We start from the raw sequence: 16304 nt of genomic DNA on the forward strand, positions 1-16304 counted from the left end.
ATATAATATAATAAATATAATATAATATAATATAATATAATATAATATAATATAATATAATATAATATAATATAATATAATATAATATAATATAATATAATAAATAATAATATACTTAAGCTGGTCACTGTTTGTTCATTTTTGAAAAATAAATTCAATGTTCTTTTGACTGTAATTTGTTTTAAACTAATTTTAATATTAATAATATTTAATATTAAAATAAAACTGTAACCTGGGACCTTATGGTGAAGGGCAGGTAAGAAATTGAAATACTAAAAACAGCAACAATAATAATTTTTATATTAACATGGTTTTTGTTGGTTTTAATAACTGAATAGCTACATTATTCACTAAATGACATTAAAAAGAGTATATGCATGGTTCAAAAAAACCCCTCACAATGTTTGTATTGAGGCCTTTGAGTCATGTTTCTTGATCTGTGAAACAAATTTGACACCTTCAAAAAAAAAATTGTATCTGCAGCAGGCTGCAGTTGCTAAGCACCTGTATTAATTCCTTATTTAGAATGGATATTTTAAATAAGCTCTTTAATACAGCTGATGCTAAAAGAATAGTGTTAAATAGGTATATGCCTCTTTGGAATCACTGTTGTTTATCACATTTCACAATAACTTAAGTGTATCTTGAGGTTTTTTCCATTATAATCTCTGAAACTTCAACTGCAATGGACTCTAAAGGGGAAAAAATTAACTGGGCATGATACGATATCTGTATAAGCAATAAGATATATAATGGAATACCAGAATGTGTTTGGTAAGTTTTATTAATAAAATTTTATAGAATTACACTTTTGGCTAATATAGGTACAGACTGGAAGTGTTCAATATACATCCCAATTCCAAAAAAGGGGATCCCAGGGAATGCAGTAATTATCGAACTATTGCCTTAAAATTCCATGCAAGTAAAGTAATGCTCAAGATTCTACAACAAAGGCTCTTACCATATTTGGAGCGAGAAATGCCAGACGTCCAAGCTGGATTTAGTCAGGGAAGAGGCGCCAGAGATGATATCGCAAACATACGTTGGCTAATGGAACGGACCAAGGAATTTCAGAAGAAAATCACCCTGTGCTTTATAGATTACAGCAAAGCCTTTGATTGTGTAGATCATGAAAAACTGTGGAATGCTTTAAAAGAAATGGGGGCCACAGCATCTGATTGTCCTGATGCGCAACCTATACTCTGAACAAGAGGCTACTGTAAGGACAGGATATGGAGAAACCGACTGGTTCCCCATCGGAAAGGGTGTGAGACAGGGGTATATTTTATCACCCTATTTGTTTAATATATATGCAGAACATATCATACGGAAAGCGGGATTGGACCAAGATGAAGGAGGTGTGAAAATTAGAGGGAGAAATATCAATAATTTAAGATATGTTGACGATACCATACTACTAGCAGAAACCAGTAATGATTTAAAACAAATGCTGAAGAAAGTTAAAGAGGAAAGCACAAAAGCAGGACTACAGCTGAATGTCAAGAAGACTAAAGTAATAACAGAAGATTTATGCATCTTTAAAGTTCACAATGAGGAAATTGAACTTGGCAAAGATTATCAATGCCTTGGCACAGTCATTAACCAAAATGGAAACAACAGTCAAGAAATCAGAAGAAGGCTAGGACTGGGGAGGGTAGCTGTGAGAGAACTAGAAAAGGTCCTCAAATGCAAAGATGTATGACGGCACACCAAAGTCAGGATCATTCAGACCATGGTATTCCCGATCTCTACATATGGATGTGAAATTTGGACAGTGAAAAAAGCGGATAAGAGAAAAATCAACTCATTTGAAATGTGGTGTTGGAGAACTTTGTGCATACCATGGACCATGAAAAAGGCAAATAATTGGGTGTTAGAACAAATTAAACCAGAACTACCATTAGAAGCTAAAATAATGAAATGAGGTTATCATACTTTGGACACATAATGAGAAGACATGATTCACTGGAAAAGACAATGATGCTGGGAAAAACAGAAGGGAGTAGAAAAAGAGGAAGGCCAAACAAGAGATGGTTACATTCCATAAAGAAAGCCACAGACCTGAACTTAAAAGATGTGAACATTGTGGTTTGGAGGTTGCCGATTCATAGGGTCAACATCACCACAATTAGAATTTTGACGACAATATTTAAAAAGATTATGGAGAGAGTATTTATTCCTACTGGTGAAAATGGGGCAATAGTTTTACCCTATAGTATTTCTATTTTATGTATTAAAATATAATTTCTCACCATCAGAATGGGTGGCTAATGGACCATGCTGCCTAGCAGAGCAATCCAAAACTATGGGAAGCCAGCATATACTGGGGTAAATTATGCTAGGGTCATTTACCCCTGTTCCAACTGCCATTCAGGAGTGGGGCTACTGCCAGTTGAGCTGGCTCATTTCTGACAGAGAGAAAACAAGCCTTTTTTTAAAAAAGTGACTTGCAGCACCCTTTTTGCCATTGTAATTTCTGCTGGGTTGCTAGGTCACATGAGCAAGCTGAATGAAGTTTGAAATAGGGGTAAGTCTCCCCTTGCCCCTTTTTCGGGATTTATCCTATCTTTGATGGAGGACTTACACCAACGTGTCTCCAACTGAGCTGGGATGAGGGACTTCAGCTGGTGCAGCCCTGATTGAGTTTAGTCTCAGACAGAGATTGCCATATTCCAGACTTGATCATCCCAGCAGATCTTGGGTTTGGATTGACCCTAAAACATTTGTAGTACTTTTAAAAACATTTCTTTTAAAAGTCAGAATAAAAATCAGGTATAGCAAATCAATCTCACAGCATTTAATATAGCACTATATTATTCAGTGAATCCTTCCCTTGTGGCCAAGATCCTGCTACGATATTTAGATACATATAGGTCCTACCTAGCAAAGGACTGGCAGTTTTGATTAAAATGTTGTTTGTAGATTCAGTTCATTTTATTCCTTCTTTTTGATCCCAATGGGAGGATTAGTGATGTACAGCCTGCTAATACCTCTCTGAAGTGCCCCAACTGATAAATTGTCAGTTTATCTTTGTTTGGTGTTACTGGGGTTAATTAATTATTTACTTACTTTTTAAGATAGTGAAGTGTTGTCTTTTTATTAAATACAATAAAGGAAAAAATAAGAGGAAATTGGTAATTAAATACTCTTTCTCTTCCCTGCTGTGGGAACAGAAACTGACATGGAATAGTTTAGGGTGGTGATCCATGTCAGTTTCTGTTCCCACAGAATTAATAAAATGGACTAAATCTTCCCCTTACTGTTTTTCTTGAAAGCAAAAACACTATAACCCCTCCAAAAAAGAAACCCAAATTTGCTTCCATAGTGGAGTCTTTATCACTACAGTACATTTCTGCAATCAGGAGGATGCAGAATTAAAATGGAGGTTCCACAGAGCATTTAATATAATGTCATAATCTGAATGCTCCATAAAAAGTGAGTGAGCAAAGCATGGCAGTTCCAGAGAAAATGTATGGAGGCATCCTTAAAGAAGGATCACTTGAATCTGCTTTCATACAAAAGAAGAATGGAAGACTCAAACAGCAGTCCCAAACAGCCTCAGTAGCCCATAAAGGGCAATAATAGTTTCAGACCTAGGCTCTGGATTAGATCCAGAGTTCCTGTGAGCAGAACTCCCCTCCTGGGTCATTGCCACTGGGGAAAGATGGGGAGATGATTTTTGCCAATTTTCCTTTTCCCAGTGTGTTCCCTGAAAAACTATTCCAGAAGGTTAGGAAACCTCCCAGAACAGTGTGGGAAGTGTTGCGGGGAGGGGGGGCTAGAGAGGAAAGGGTGCATCAGCAAAAATCACCTCTATTTCTCCAGCAGAAGCCTCCAAGGATATCAGTTCCTTCCACAAATGGAAGCAACTTTTCTATTAGGGAAAGAACACTCTCGAAACAAAGTAAGGTAATGCTCACTTTCTAAAGTTTTGGAATGTAAAATAAAGCAAAAAACAAAAAAAAAATCCAATGAATACATCTTTTGTTAAAATAAAATGGAAATAAACATAAGTCCTATCTACTACAATCCTGCCATGATTAAAGACTGATCCTGCACACTTCTCATTATATTTGTGCACAGTTATTCCAAAATCACTTACCCAAATCTGCAGTTTTACTCTCTTGTCATTTCTGTAAACAGTCTTCACTTTGAAGTCAATTCCCACAGTACTGACAAAGGCTGGTGTGAAAGTGTCATCAGCATATCTAAAGAGGAAGGAAGTCTTGCCCACGCTGCTGTTGCCAATGATCAGGAGTTTGAACATATAATCAAAGTTCTGGTCGGAAGCATCCTTGTGTCCATATCTGGCATCTGTTACGGAAGCCATCTAAGGAAACAAGAGCACCACGTTTTGCTCTGTGATTTAATTTATTCAAGGACAGAATATATGCTTTGCAATCCCTTCTGACACGTCCCCACCTCCAGAGCTACCAAACAGATGACTAATAATATCAAGACTGACAGCACTGATTATATAATATTGGGCTCAAGGCTCTAACCCTGGAGCAATACATATAGCTAGATATAGGGATCCAGCAAGAGTATGTTACTGCTTTTTTACACTTGCAGGACCCAGTTCAGAAGGGGATCTGTACATGATGCTTGCCTCCATAATCACAGCACCTTTCCCAGACAGGGATGCATGGGGATAAGGTGGGTTACTTGTTTCTCTTTAGATTTATAAATAAAATACATGTGTAAATAATCCTGTAGTCTACCCAATGAGTATTTGATATTAGGTGCTGACATAGCATTTATTGAGATAAACTGAGAATAGCTTAGAAACGGAGCTCACACTCTCCCAGTTATCAGTGGCATATTCACCCTATCCCTAGGATTGATTATGAACAGATAGCACATTTCAAAGATGATTAATTCTGCCTATGTTAGGTGCTAATATCAATCAAACAAACTGAGTTTCATTATATGAATTCAGTTCATTGGCTAACAGAAGGAAAAAACATCCTACTTCGTGCCAAGGCTAGATGGGGGCCAACTGGCTCCAATATTGTATTAATTGTTGCATTGTTTACTGAACAGCAGCTAAAGTGATAGATGTCTACTCCCATGTTAATCCTGAGTGCAGTCGAAATGTTACTAGTGAGACTCTTATAAGAGAGATTCTGTCACATTTTATAATTCTGGTACCACATTCGTAATATTATATTTTGAAATGTATGCAAGATAATGAGAAATAAATTCTTCTCAGTAATACAAGGTTCCTGAGTAATATTTTGATTATGGATATATTAAGTAAAATAAAACTGATTTACAGAAGACTAAGACTTGTATTGCTACAATCTAATACATGTCTACTCAGAAGTAAGCTCCATTGGATTCAATGGAACTTACTCCCAAGTAAGTGTGTATTGGATTGCAGCCTTAGTTGAGAAAACATAGCATGACCAAGGAGAACCTCTCCATTAAAAATATTGTTGCCAGTTAGGTAGTCAATTTAATTCTGGCACTTATTCTTGATTTGCTCCTTGTACAGTTCTCCACTGGGAAATTCATTACTTCTTGACAATACAGTCCTTTCCCATCTACTGTGTTAATTTCCCTGTAACCCAGCACTGCAAGGTTTATTGCTTGTACATTTCTCTCTTAGGATAAAGCACTGGGTTCCTTAGTAATCTAACAATGAAAGCAGAAATGTATGAGCATGGGTGGAATGTTCGGAGCATTTTATTCATGTGTAATTGACAACTAATTAATAACTGGAATGATTGAAGTACCTCATTTATGGATGTTTAATTGGAAATTTATTGGTTGGCCTTACTCACTGAATATTTTATGGATGTTTATTTGGTAGCTTATCAGCTTGTTTTACTTGCCTGTGTAAATTCTCAATAACAGCACTTTATTCCTGCCTAATTGGTTCTTGCTTTTTTCCTTTCTGTTTTGTTCATATATTGGGGACCTTCCTCTTTGTTTGGTTTTTAATACATCTGCCTTATACTTCATGAGGAAAGGCAGGGTACAGATAGTTTAAACTAATAAATATAAACGTAAACAAATAACATGGTTGCACAATGAAGAAATAATCGTCCCTCTCCCATATTTTGCACTATTACTGTGCATATTAAAACTGCATGAAGAAAAGCCCATAAAATGTTTATACACGATGTTAAACAATTTATAAAGGGATACACCTGGGATATCTGCTCCCTATATGGTCGTTGCCTCTTTTTATCTGGTACTGATTCCTGGCTGGAAACAGTGACTTTCAATGGCAGCTACTCAAATAAGCAGGCCTGTTTATAGTTTGGAATCTATACGCAATAGTCTTGCATGGAATTCAGAACATGGATCAGAGTTGCTGTTGTCTTAGATCACAGTTGCAGAGAAAAGTCTGAAGATAAATTTGTCTTTAAAAAATGCCAGGTTGGTAGGATTCCTGTCTTTCCTGTTTTACTCCTTAATTCCAGTTGTAGTACCCTTGTCAAGACATGTATAGTTTCCATGCAATACTGGGTATATGCTTCTGTTATTATTGAATACAGGTATCTCTGAATACTTATAAACCTCATAAATTAATTAGGGCAGGATTGGGGACCTGTGGCCCTCCAAATGTTGTTGGACTATAATTCCCATGATCCTTGATTAGGGATGGAGGAGAAATTCAATTTTGTTTGCATTTTAAGGAGAAACTACCTAATTCACTATTACTGAACCAATATGCAAACTGAACCATAGCTATCCTTCAAAATTCATACTTTTCCAAATTTTGAGATGCATTTCTCCAAACAGTTTGTGCAAAAGTGCATATATTAGGGGGATGCATAAACTATGTACATAAAAATCCAAATGTTGGTGCAAATAGCATAAAAATGTGTATATTAGTCAAAACTGCATACAAAATGTGTTTTTTAGGAGAAATTCACACTAAAATGCTGATGAATTTTATTTATTTATTTGTTTGTTTATTGCATTTGTATACCACCCCATAGCCGAAGCTCTCTGGGCAGTTTACAACAATTAAAAACATTAAAAACAAATATACAAATTTAAAATACATTTTTAAAAAGCAATTTAAAAACACATGCTAAAATGCCTGGGAGAAGAGGAAAGTCTTGACCTGGCGCTGAAAAGATAACAGTGTTGGCACCAGGTGCACCTCGTCAAGAAGATCATTCCATAATTTGGGGGCCACCATTGAGAAGGTCCTCTCCCTTGTTGCCAGACTCTCACCTTCCCTCCGAGTAGGCACCCAGAGGAGGGCCTTGGATGTTGAGCATAGTGTATGGGTGGGTTTGTGTCAGGAGAGGCATTCCATCAGGTATTGTGATCCCAAGCCATGTAAGGCTTTATAGGTTAAAACCAGCACCTTGAATTGAAATCAGAAACATACAGACAGCCAGTGCAAGCGGGCCAGAATCGGTTTTATATGTTCGAACAGTCTGGTCCCTGTTACCAATCTGGCTGCTGCATTTTGCACAAGCTGCAGTTTCTGAACCGTCTTCAAAGGCAGCTCCACGTAGAGCGCATTGCAGTAATCTAAACTGGAGGTTACCAGAACATGGACAACTGAAGCCAGGTTATCCCTGTCCAGATAGAGTTGTGGCTGGGCCACCAACCGAAGTTGGTAGAAGGCACTCTGTGCCACTGAGGCTACCTGAGCCTCAAGTGACAGAGATGGTTCTAGGAGAACCCCCAAGCTGCAAACCTGCTCCTTCAGGGGGAGTGCAACCCCATCCAGGACAGGTTGGACATCCACCATCTGGTCAGAAGGACCACCCACTAGCAGCATCTCAGTCTTGTCTGGATTGAGCCTTAGTTTATTAGCCCTCATCCAGTCCATTGTCGCAGCCAGGCACTGGTTCAGCACACTAACAGCCTCACCTGAAGAAGATGAAAAGGAGAAATACAGCTGCGTGCCATCAGCATACTGATGGCACCGCACTCCAAAGCTCCGGATGACCACACCTAACGGTTCATGATGGTTTAAAAACAACAGCTTGCTGTGGAAATGTGGAGAACCGAATTTACTTTTTTAAAAAATTAGGAACTTTGAGAATTAAAATTCACAGATTTTTCCATCTCCATCTCTCTCCTTTGGCCAGGTTGGTTAGGGCTGATGGGAGATGGAGTTCAAGAAATCTGGAAGGGCACAAATTCCCCAATCCTGGTTTAGGGAGATGTCAGTGTAGAGATGACTGTGCAAGTCAGGCAATATCAACTGTTTACTGACTACTCAAACATAGAATGTTCATGCCTTTTGCCACCTTCCAGCATCTAGATTAATTTTACTCATCAACAGTACGTCCATGCTGCATCCAATGACTGAAGCTACTCTAGTAAGGTCTGCAGATTTCTTTTGCATTGTTTCAATTGTCACTCTGTCCTAGTTGGACTAAAAAAAAATCCACCATATCCTTTATACAAAGGGAGATACTACAGGAAGCTTGTATTATCCATCTAGCACAGCATTGTCTACTCAGACTGTTAGCAGCTGTATAGGGTCTCAGGCAGAGGTCCTTCACATCACTTGGTACTTGTTCCTTTTAACTAGAGATGCGAAGGATTGAAGCAAGGCCCCATGTAAAGCATGTACTTGATCACTGAGCTATGGTCCAGTGTGACTATGTGATTGGTCTAAGCAGCCATGAGTGCTGCAAAAGTCCTTTATCTAATAATTAGGCTCATCTACTAAGGATTCAACACACAAGCTGTTCTCCCCCCCCCCCAATTACAGGCTAGTGGGGCTGTTTAATGAAACACATATCCTAGCTCAAAAACTGATCAGAGAAATAAAATTACTGCCCAAACTGTTTTGTGTTACAACTGTGAGTCAGAAGATGCATTATGCATTTGACATCTTGTACCTCTGTACAAGAGAGTAGCTAAAATAAACAAATTACAATGAGGGTGCAGATTCTGGCATGTCAACATATTTCTCTTGCAGCATGCAAATAAAGTACTTTTGCCCTCAACATCAGCTTAATCACATGGAGAACAGTAGGGAGGCTAGATCTGAAGCAGTGCAAAACTCATAAATCCCATTTTGAATTAGGCTACATTTACTTATTGAGGTGAATGCTCACTAATTCAAAAGGGATGATTCAGGCAACCACCACTTCAAATGTATATTCACTAATAGGCAAAAAAAGTGTGTTTTACGAACGTACCTATAGCCAACAGATATTTCTATCAAACTTTAAAAAGCAGGGAAATTGGGCAGCTATAGTGAATGCACCAGGGGAGCAGGAGACCTGACCTCCTCTTTGAGATATTGTACTGCCCTACAAATGTGTAAAATTGCAAACACAATTTGGGTTGGTCTTTCACAGTCCAATCCACTTCCTGTGTAGCTTCCCCTCATAGAGATACAATCCCCAGAAGAAGGGCTGACTGTTAAACCACTCTGGCCACTGGAGCTCTGTCAGGGGAATAGGAGTCTCCTAACAATTCTCAGCACCCTTCACAAATGACATTTCCCAGGATTCTTTGGGGGAAGCTGTGACTGTCTAAATAAAGATCTGGCGTGGGTGTGGCCCCCTGAATAGCCAAGCTAAACAGCTGTGAGTCTGGCTGTTAGAACGCTGACAGTTGGTTCTTATTGAGCATGTCCGTGCTTATCATTGACTCCAACGTTAAATTTCTTAAATTAATTAAAAAATCAGCCAGGCATTTTTTTTAACGTTTAAACTCAGAAGATGAAGGTCAGAGTATGGGGCAAGGTCAGTAACAGGACTACTGGTACTTTGTGAACATGGGTCATTTTTAATTAATTTCAACAAATTATGAGAACTCTGACAGAAAAAAGTCCAAAAGGGGTCTGGTTTTTCTCTCTCTTTTTACACTTTGAACTCTCAATTCTCTGAGTAATTTGTCTATCACCATGAAAACTTAGAGGGTCGTTAAGCAAGTGTTTATGAGTTTGGGACTATAAATTTTGTAAGGTTTTGTTTATGGGAAGCAGCAGAATGGCATGGGGGTATTTTCAATTTAACATTGTGGAATGCAAAAAATCCATGCTGGCTATAGTATACAGCCACTCTGTATAATATTGCCATAAGCACAAATCACTGGTATATTACTATTACTATTAGTAAGTAAGTAAGCAAGCAAGTAAGTAAATAATTAAATTTATATCCCACCATTCTTCCCCAAAGGAACCAGGGCAGCAAATAAAAGACAAAAGACTAAAAACATATATGAAACTTATTAAAAACAAAATATCATTAAAAATCTTTAAAAACATCTTAAAAACAAAACATATTTTAATTTTTTAAAAAAATATTTAAAAAATCTTAAAACCAATTCCAACACAGATGCAGACTGGGATAAGGTCTCCACTTAAAAGGCTTATTTAAAGAGGAAGATATCCAGCAGGTGCTGAACAGAGACAGCATCTGCCTAATATCTAAGGGAATATTAGGGAGGGAATTCTGGAGGATAGGTGCCACAACACTTAAGTCCCAATTCCTATGTTGTGTGAAATAGACCTCCTGAAGAGATGGTATTTGCAGGCGGCCCTCACCTGCAGAGTGCAGTGATCGACTGGATATGTAAGAAGTGAGGCAATCTTTCAGGTATCCTGGTCCCAAGCTGCATAGGGCTTTACACACCAAAACCAGCACCTTGATCTGCCAATGGGCAGTCAGTGCAATTCTTTCAGCAGCAGGGTAATATGTTGGCAGTGAGCAGTCACACCACCATATTTTGCATCAGCTGAATTCAATACAGTAATCCAGCCTGGAGGTTACCAGTGCATGGACAACAGTGGTCAGGCTATCCCGGTCGATGCCCACAGTTGTCTTACCAGCCAAAACTGGTAAAAGGCACTGCTAGACACTCAGATCACCTGGGCCTCTAGCAACAAAGATGGAACCAGGAACTCCCTTACAGAGGAAATCTGACCCCATGCAAAGCAAGCAATTGATCAATTATCTGGACTTGGGAACCACCTACCCACAGAGCCTCTGTCTTGCTAGTATTCAGAGTCAGTTTATTGGCCCTCATCCAACCCACAACCAAGGCCAGGCACTGGTCCGGGGCTTGCATGGCCTCTCCTGACTCAGATGCTATCGAGAAATAGAGGTGGGTGTACTGCTGACACCTCACCCCAAATCTAATGACCATTCCCAACAGCTTCATATACTGTAGATGCTAAACAGCACCCCACAGCCCAACTGCCAGGGGGGCAAGAGACAATCACCCAATTCTATTATCTGAACCCGATCCTGGAGATAGGATTGGAAGTACTGTAAAACAATGCCTCCGATACCCATCTTACCAAGTCAGCTCAGAAGGATACCATTGTGAATGGTATCAAATGCCACCAACAGTTAAGAACAATAGGGTCACAGTCCCCCTGTCCTTCTCCCAATAAAGGTAATCCATCAGGGTGACCAAGGCTGATTCAGTCCCATAACCAGACCTGAACCCAGATTAGCATGGGTCAAAATAATATGTTTCATCCAAGAGTACTTGCAATTGCTGTGCCACAACCCTCTCAATCGCCTTTCCTAAAAAGGGAGTACTGCGACCGGGAGATAGTTGTCACAAACCAATGGTTCCAGGTTGAGCTTTTTCAGGAGTGGTTGAATCACTGCCTCTTTCAGGGCAGCTGGGACCACTCCTTCCCACACACCCTTGTGGGTAATAAGCCAAGAAGTGCAAGGATCGAGAAGACATTATTGCTGACCGTATCATTGTAAGCACTTTGTTCATGTCATCAAGCCACAAACTGAAACTGATCCCAATATGTTACAGCAGACATTGTAGTGGACACCTCACTGGGGACTACAGTAAATGTGTATGGGGCATCAAGATTGCTACAAAGGTGAGCAACTTTACGCTCAAAGTGCCTTGAAAACAATTCACAGTGGGCTTCCAAAGGGTCTGTAGCTTCATTTCCTGGAATAGATGTTAACAGACCTGGGACAATATGGAAAAAGCTCCACTAGACAGCTACTTGAGGATGTGATGGAGGCAGAGAATTCGCCCTTCTTTGCTGCCATCACTGGAACACAATAGGCACAGTTATGTTGTTTCACTCATGCCCAGTGAGCCTCACAGCACATCTTTCACCAGTTGCACTCTAGCCATCATCTGACCTGTTTCATTGCCCTTAGTTTGCTGGTATATCAAGGTGCAAAATGGCCTCCACAATGCCAAAGAAGGTGTTCAGGGGCAACTGTGTCAAGAGCCTGATGTGTCTCATTCCACAGTGTGACAAGGGCTTCAACAGGATCACCTGCTCTATCTACTTGAACACAAACACATGGCATTCAGAAATCCAGTGGATTCCATTATTCTGCAGGGCAGACCATCTTAATCTGTCCACTACCTCTACAGGGGAGGATCAGAGATGTAAGTCCAAACTTTACCAGAAAGTGATCCAGCCATGACAACAAGATGACATCCACCCCCCTATCTCCAGACCACCCCTTCCTCAATCTGGAGCAAAAGCCAAATTGAGGGTGTGCTGTGCCCTATGTGTCAGACCAATGACAACTTGAGACAGCTCCATAGCCATCATGGAGGCCATGAAGTCCCCAGCCAGAACATTAGATCCTCAACATGGATATTGAAATATCTATGGACTATCATTCTGGGTATCTCCAACACCATAGCTGAGATAGCTTCTACCAGCTCAATCAGAGAAGCTGCTGGGTAGCAGCGTGAACAGTGCACCAGCAGCAACCCTAGTTTACTGTCTCCTTGGCCCAGAGCTTGGAAGTAACTAGTTACAAGTAACAAATTACTTGTAATTTATTACTTTTTGAGTAACGAGTGGGTAACTTCATTACATTTTGCTGGTAATAGAATGAGTAGTAACTTCATTACTTTTGAGGAGTAATTGTAATGTTTCCAGCATTACTTTTACACATTACTTGGGGGGGAGCAGGGGAAGTCTTCTGCTCCTCTGATTTGTGAATAAAAATCATGTGCTTCAAATTGGGCTTCTGTGCAGCGTTGCTCTTCCTTCATGCTCTATGGGTGCTTAGGAGGCGACAAGGGAGGAGGTGGAGAGCAAGACGGGGTGGAGAAAACAATTGTTTAAAAATTGACAGGAGTGGAAGGAGAAAAGAGCTGGAGGCAATACAAAAAATATGTGTGTTGGGGTGTCATCATAGCTGCGGGTGGGGTGAGGGGATGTGAGATCCTGTTATGCCATTCTGTTAATCTTATGGATAAAACAAAATTCTACTACCCTCTTGTGTGTGTGCTTATTTTTATGTTGTTTTAGGCTACTTAGATGTGCAGCAGCCAAGGCCAGCACCATGTAGGCAATTTTTTTAAAAAAAGTAACTAAAATGTAATTGTAGCAATTACTTTTGAGCAAAAGTAAAGTAATCAGTTACTTTCAGAACAATTGTAATTGTAACAGTAATTACTACTTTTTGGGGCCATGAAACTGTAACTGTAATTTATTACTTTTTAAAAGTAATCTTCCAAGCTCTGCCTTGGCCTGACACCAGGTACAGGCCCTCACAGCCAGCTCCAAGAAAGAATTGTTTCCTGGTGACAGAAATAGAAATTCTATGGACCACGGCAACTCTTCCCCCCCCCCTCGTAGCCTGTGCAGATGCAAGTTTCCAGATGGGCAAAGCTGGGTCAGATAACTTCTCCCAGCTCATCCTCCCAGGTCTTGGTAAAACACATCAGATCAGCACTCTCATCTGTGATCAAATCATGGATGAGTATGGTCTTATTGTGTACCAATCTCATGTCAAACAGCAGCATGCACAGGCCAGTGGGCACAGCAGATGAGCACCCAGGAACCTGTGCATGGGAAGAGTAGGAGGGAGGAACAAGGCATAGATAGCATATATGTGTGTATGATGAGTTGTGTAGGTTCTTTCACACAGCTCACCACATATGCATTCAATCTATAGAGGAATAAAAAGTTTTCAGGGACTGAGTGACTTCAAAACCGTCATATGAATGTGCTCTATTTATGAGTGTCAGTGCATGATTCCTAAGGCTGACTGTTCCCCCCCCCTTTTTAACTATAATTCTACTATTTAAACCTTGGGTTCTACAATCTTGGAAAGCTTCGGCAGAAGGCAGTTGCTAAGAATTTTGCAAGAAATACTTGTAACCATAGAACGTCAAATACTAGGACCCAGCAGTCACATGCAAGGGTTAAGTACTAAAAAGGGTTAAGTATTAAAATATACTATGCCCCATCCTCAGGTGGAAGGAAAATCAGGCAACATATTCTGAGAAACATATGTCTATATATAAAACATTGTTTTAAAGTGCATGCAACAGACAAAAAATATAATAAAAATAAACCCACAAAAGTCATATGCACAGGCTATACGTCTTTTCACTCATTAATCAAATTCTTTAGATGCATGCTTTTCTTCACACTAGATTCTTGTGCAAGTTACTTGCGCAAGGAAACTGGCTGCTTTATATTCCATATTTACATATGGAAGATGTTCCTTGACTTGTGACCCAATGTGTATCCCACATAGTTTTCTTCTACAACTCTGGAAGCTATGGCTCTCCAGATGTTGTTGGACTCCAGCTGGACTCCAACTCCCATCATCCCTGACATATGACTATGCTGGCTGGGGCTAATGGGAATTGGCATTCAACAATATCTGGAGGGCCACAGGCTCCCTACTCCTGGCTTAGAGGCATGGACTACAACTAATAATCAATAAAAGAAGATAGTTCTATGCCAATAACAAATCCCACAATTTGATACACATTAATTTTTTAGGTAATTTATTACAGATCCAAAAGCACTGTGAAGCAGAGAGCTTCCAGCTTTATTACAATCACCAGACAAACTTGATTACAAAATTGGATTACCTGCCATCTACAGTAATCTAGTTTAAATCTTTATTATAAATCATTCTTTTCCCAACAGCTTCTTGGAGACTAGTGATTATACCAAGGTCAGTAGAAGCACAAATGCTTCCCATCTAGAGCAAGGAAATACTTTCTATCTGCTAGATGTTTCTGAACCAAGATCCTGAAGTATAATTTCTCGGACCAACAGACATTTGGGGTGGGAAAAATGAGACATCTCTCCAAAATCTATCATGTTTATTATCCCTTCCAAGGGACCACTGGAGCTGAAGGAGCGCATTGTGACCATAAGCAGCTTCAAATGTTCGTGTATAAGACTAGCCCTTCCTCACGTGTACTAATTCAAACTGCAAATAGAGGGTTGCATAATTGAAAGTTCCCCCTGTAAAGGAGAAGGGTTTTGGCCTACCCTAGGTCCTGATACACTAGTTTTCCGCAAACAGCAGATGCGTGTGTATGGCACATTCAGTCATAAGACCCTACACGTGCAGTCTATAGTAAGGACCAACTTGTTGTTATGTGCCTTCAAGTTGACTTTAACATATGGTGACCTTATGAATCAGCGAACTCCAAGAGCATCTGTCATGAACCACCCTGTTCACATCTTGTAAGTTCAGGTCTGTGGCTTCCTTTATGGAATCAATCCATCTCTTGTTTGGACTTCCTCTTTTTCTACTCCCTTCTGGTTTTCCCAGCATTATTGTCTTCTCATTATGTGTCCAAAGTATAACCTCAGATTCATCATTTTAGCTTCTAATGGTAGTTCTGGTTTACTTTGTTCTAACACCCAATTATTTCTTTTTTGCAGTCCATGGTATGTGCAAAGCTCTCCTCCAACATCACATTTCAAATGATGATTCTTATCTGCTTTTTTCACTGTCCAACATTCACATCCATACGTAGAGATCGGGAATACCATGGTCTGAATGATCCTGATTTTAGTGTTCAGTGATACATCTTTGCATTTGACAACCTTTTCTAGTTCTGTCATTGCTGCCCTACTTAGTCCTAGCCTTCTTCTGATTTCTTGACTGTTGTTTCAATTTTGGTTAATGACTGTGCCAAGGTATTGATAATCCTTGACAAGTTCAATGTCTTCATTGTCAACTTTAAAGTTGCATAAATCTTCTGTTGACATAACTTTAGTCTTGACGTTCAGCTGTAGTCCTGCTTTTGTGCTTTCCTCTTTAACTTTCTTCAGCATTCGTTTTAAATCATTACTGATTTCTGCTAGTAGTATGGTATCGTCAGCATATCTTAAATTATTGATATTTCTCCCTCCAATATTCACACCTCCTTCATCTTGGTCCAGTCCTGCTTTCCGTATGATATGTTCTGCGTATAGATTAAACAAATAGGGTGATAAAATACACCCGTCTCACACCCTTTTCAATGGGGAACCAATCGGTTTCTCCATATTCTATCCTTACAGTAGCCTCTTGTCCAGAGTATAGGTTGCACATCAGGAGAATCAGATGCTGTGGACCCCCATTTCTTTTAAGGCATTCCGTAGTCAAAGGCTT

At 39.6% G+C, this 16304-nt stretch overlaps 1 protein-coding gene across 2 annotated transcripts in view; it reads right to left on the reverse strand.

Annotated features, from left to right (window-relative positions):
• The window catches only part of RAB3B (RAB3B, member RAS oncogene family), a 130859-nt gene that overhangs the window by 107151 nt on the left and 7404 nt on the right, over nucleotides 1-16304 (reverse strand). For both annotated transcript variants that reach the window (XM_061632980.1, XM_061632981.1), the window contains exon 2: nucleotides 4103-4330. In XM_061632980.1, coding sequence (XP_061488964.1) covers nucleotides 4103-4330 — 228 coding nt within the window. The remainder of the gene's footprint in view (nucleotides 1-4102; nucleotides 4331-16304) is intronic.

The sequence above is a fragment of the Rhineura floridana genome, chromosome 6 (genome assembly GCF_030035675.1).
Source record: "Rhineura floridana isolate rRhiFlo1 chromosome 6, rRhiFlo1.hap2, whole genome shotgun sequence".
Taxonomy (NCBI): domain Eukaryota; kingdom Metazoa; phylum Chordata; class Lepidosauria; order Squamata; family Rhineuridae; genus Rhineura; species Rhineura floridana.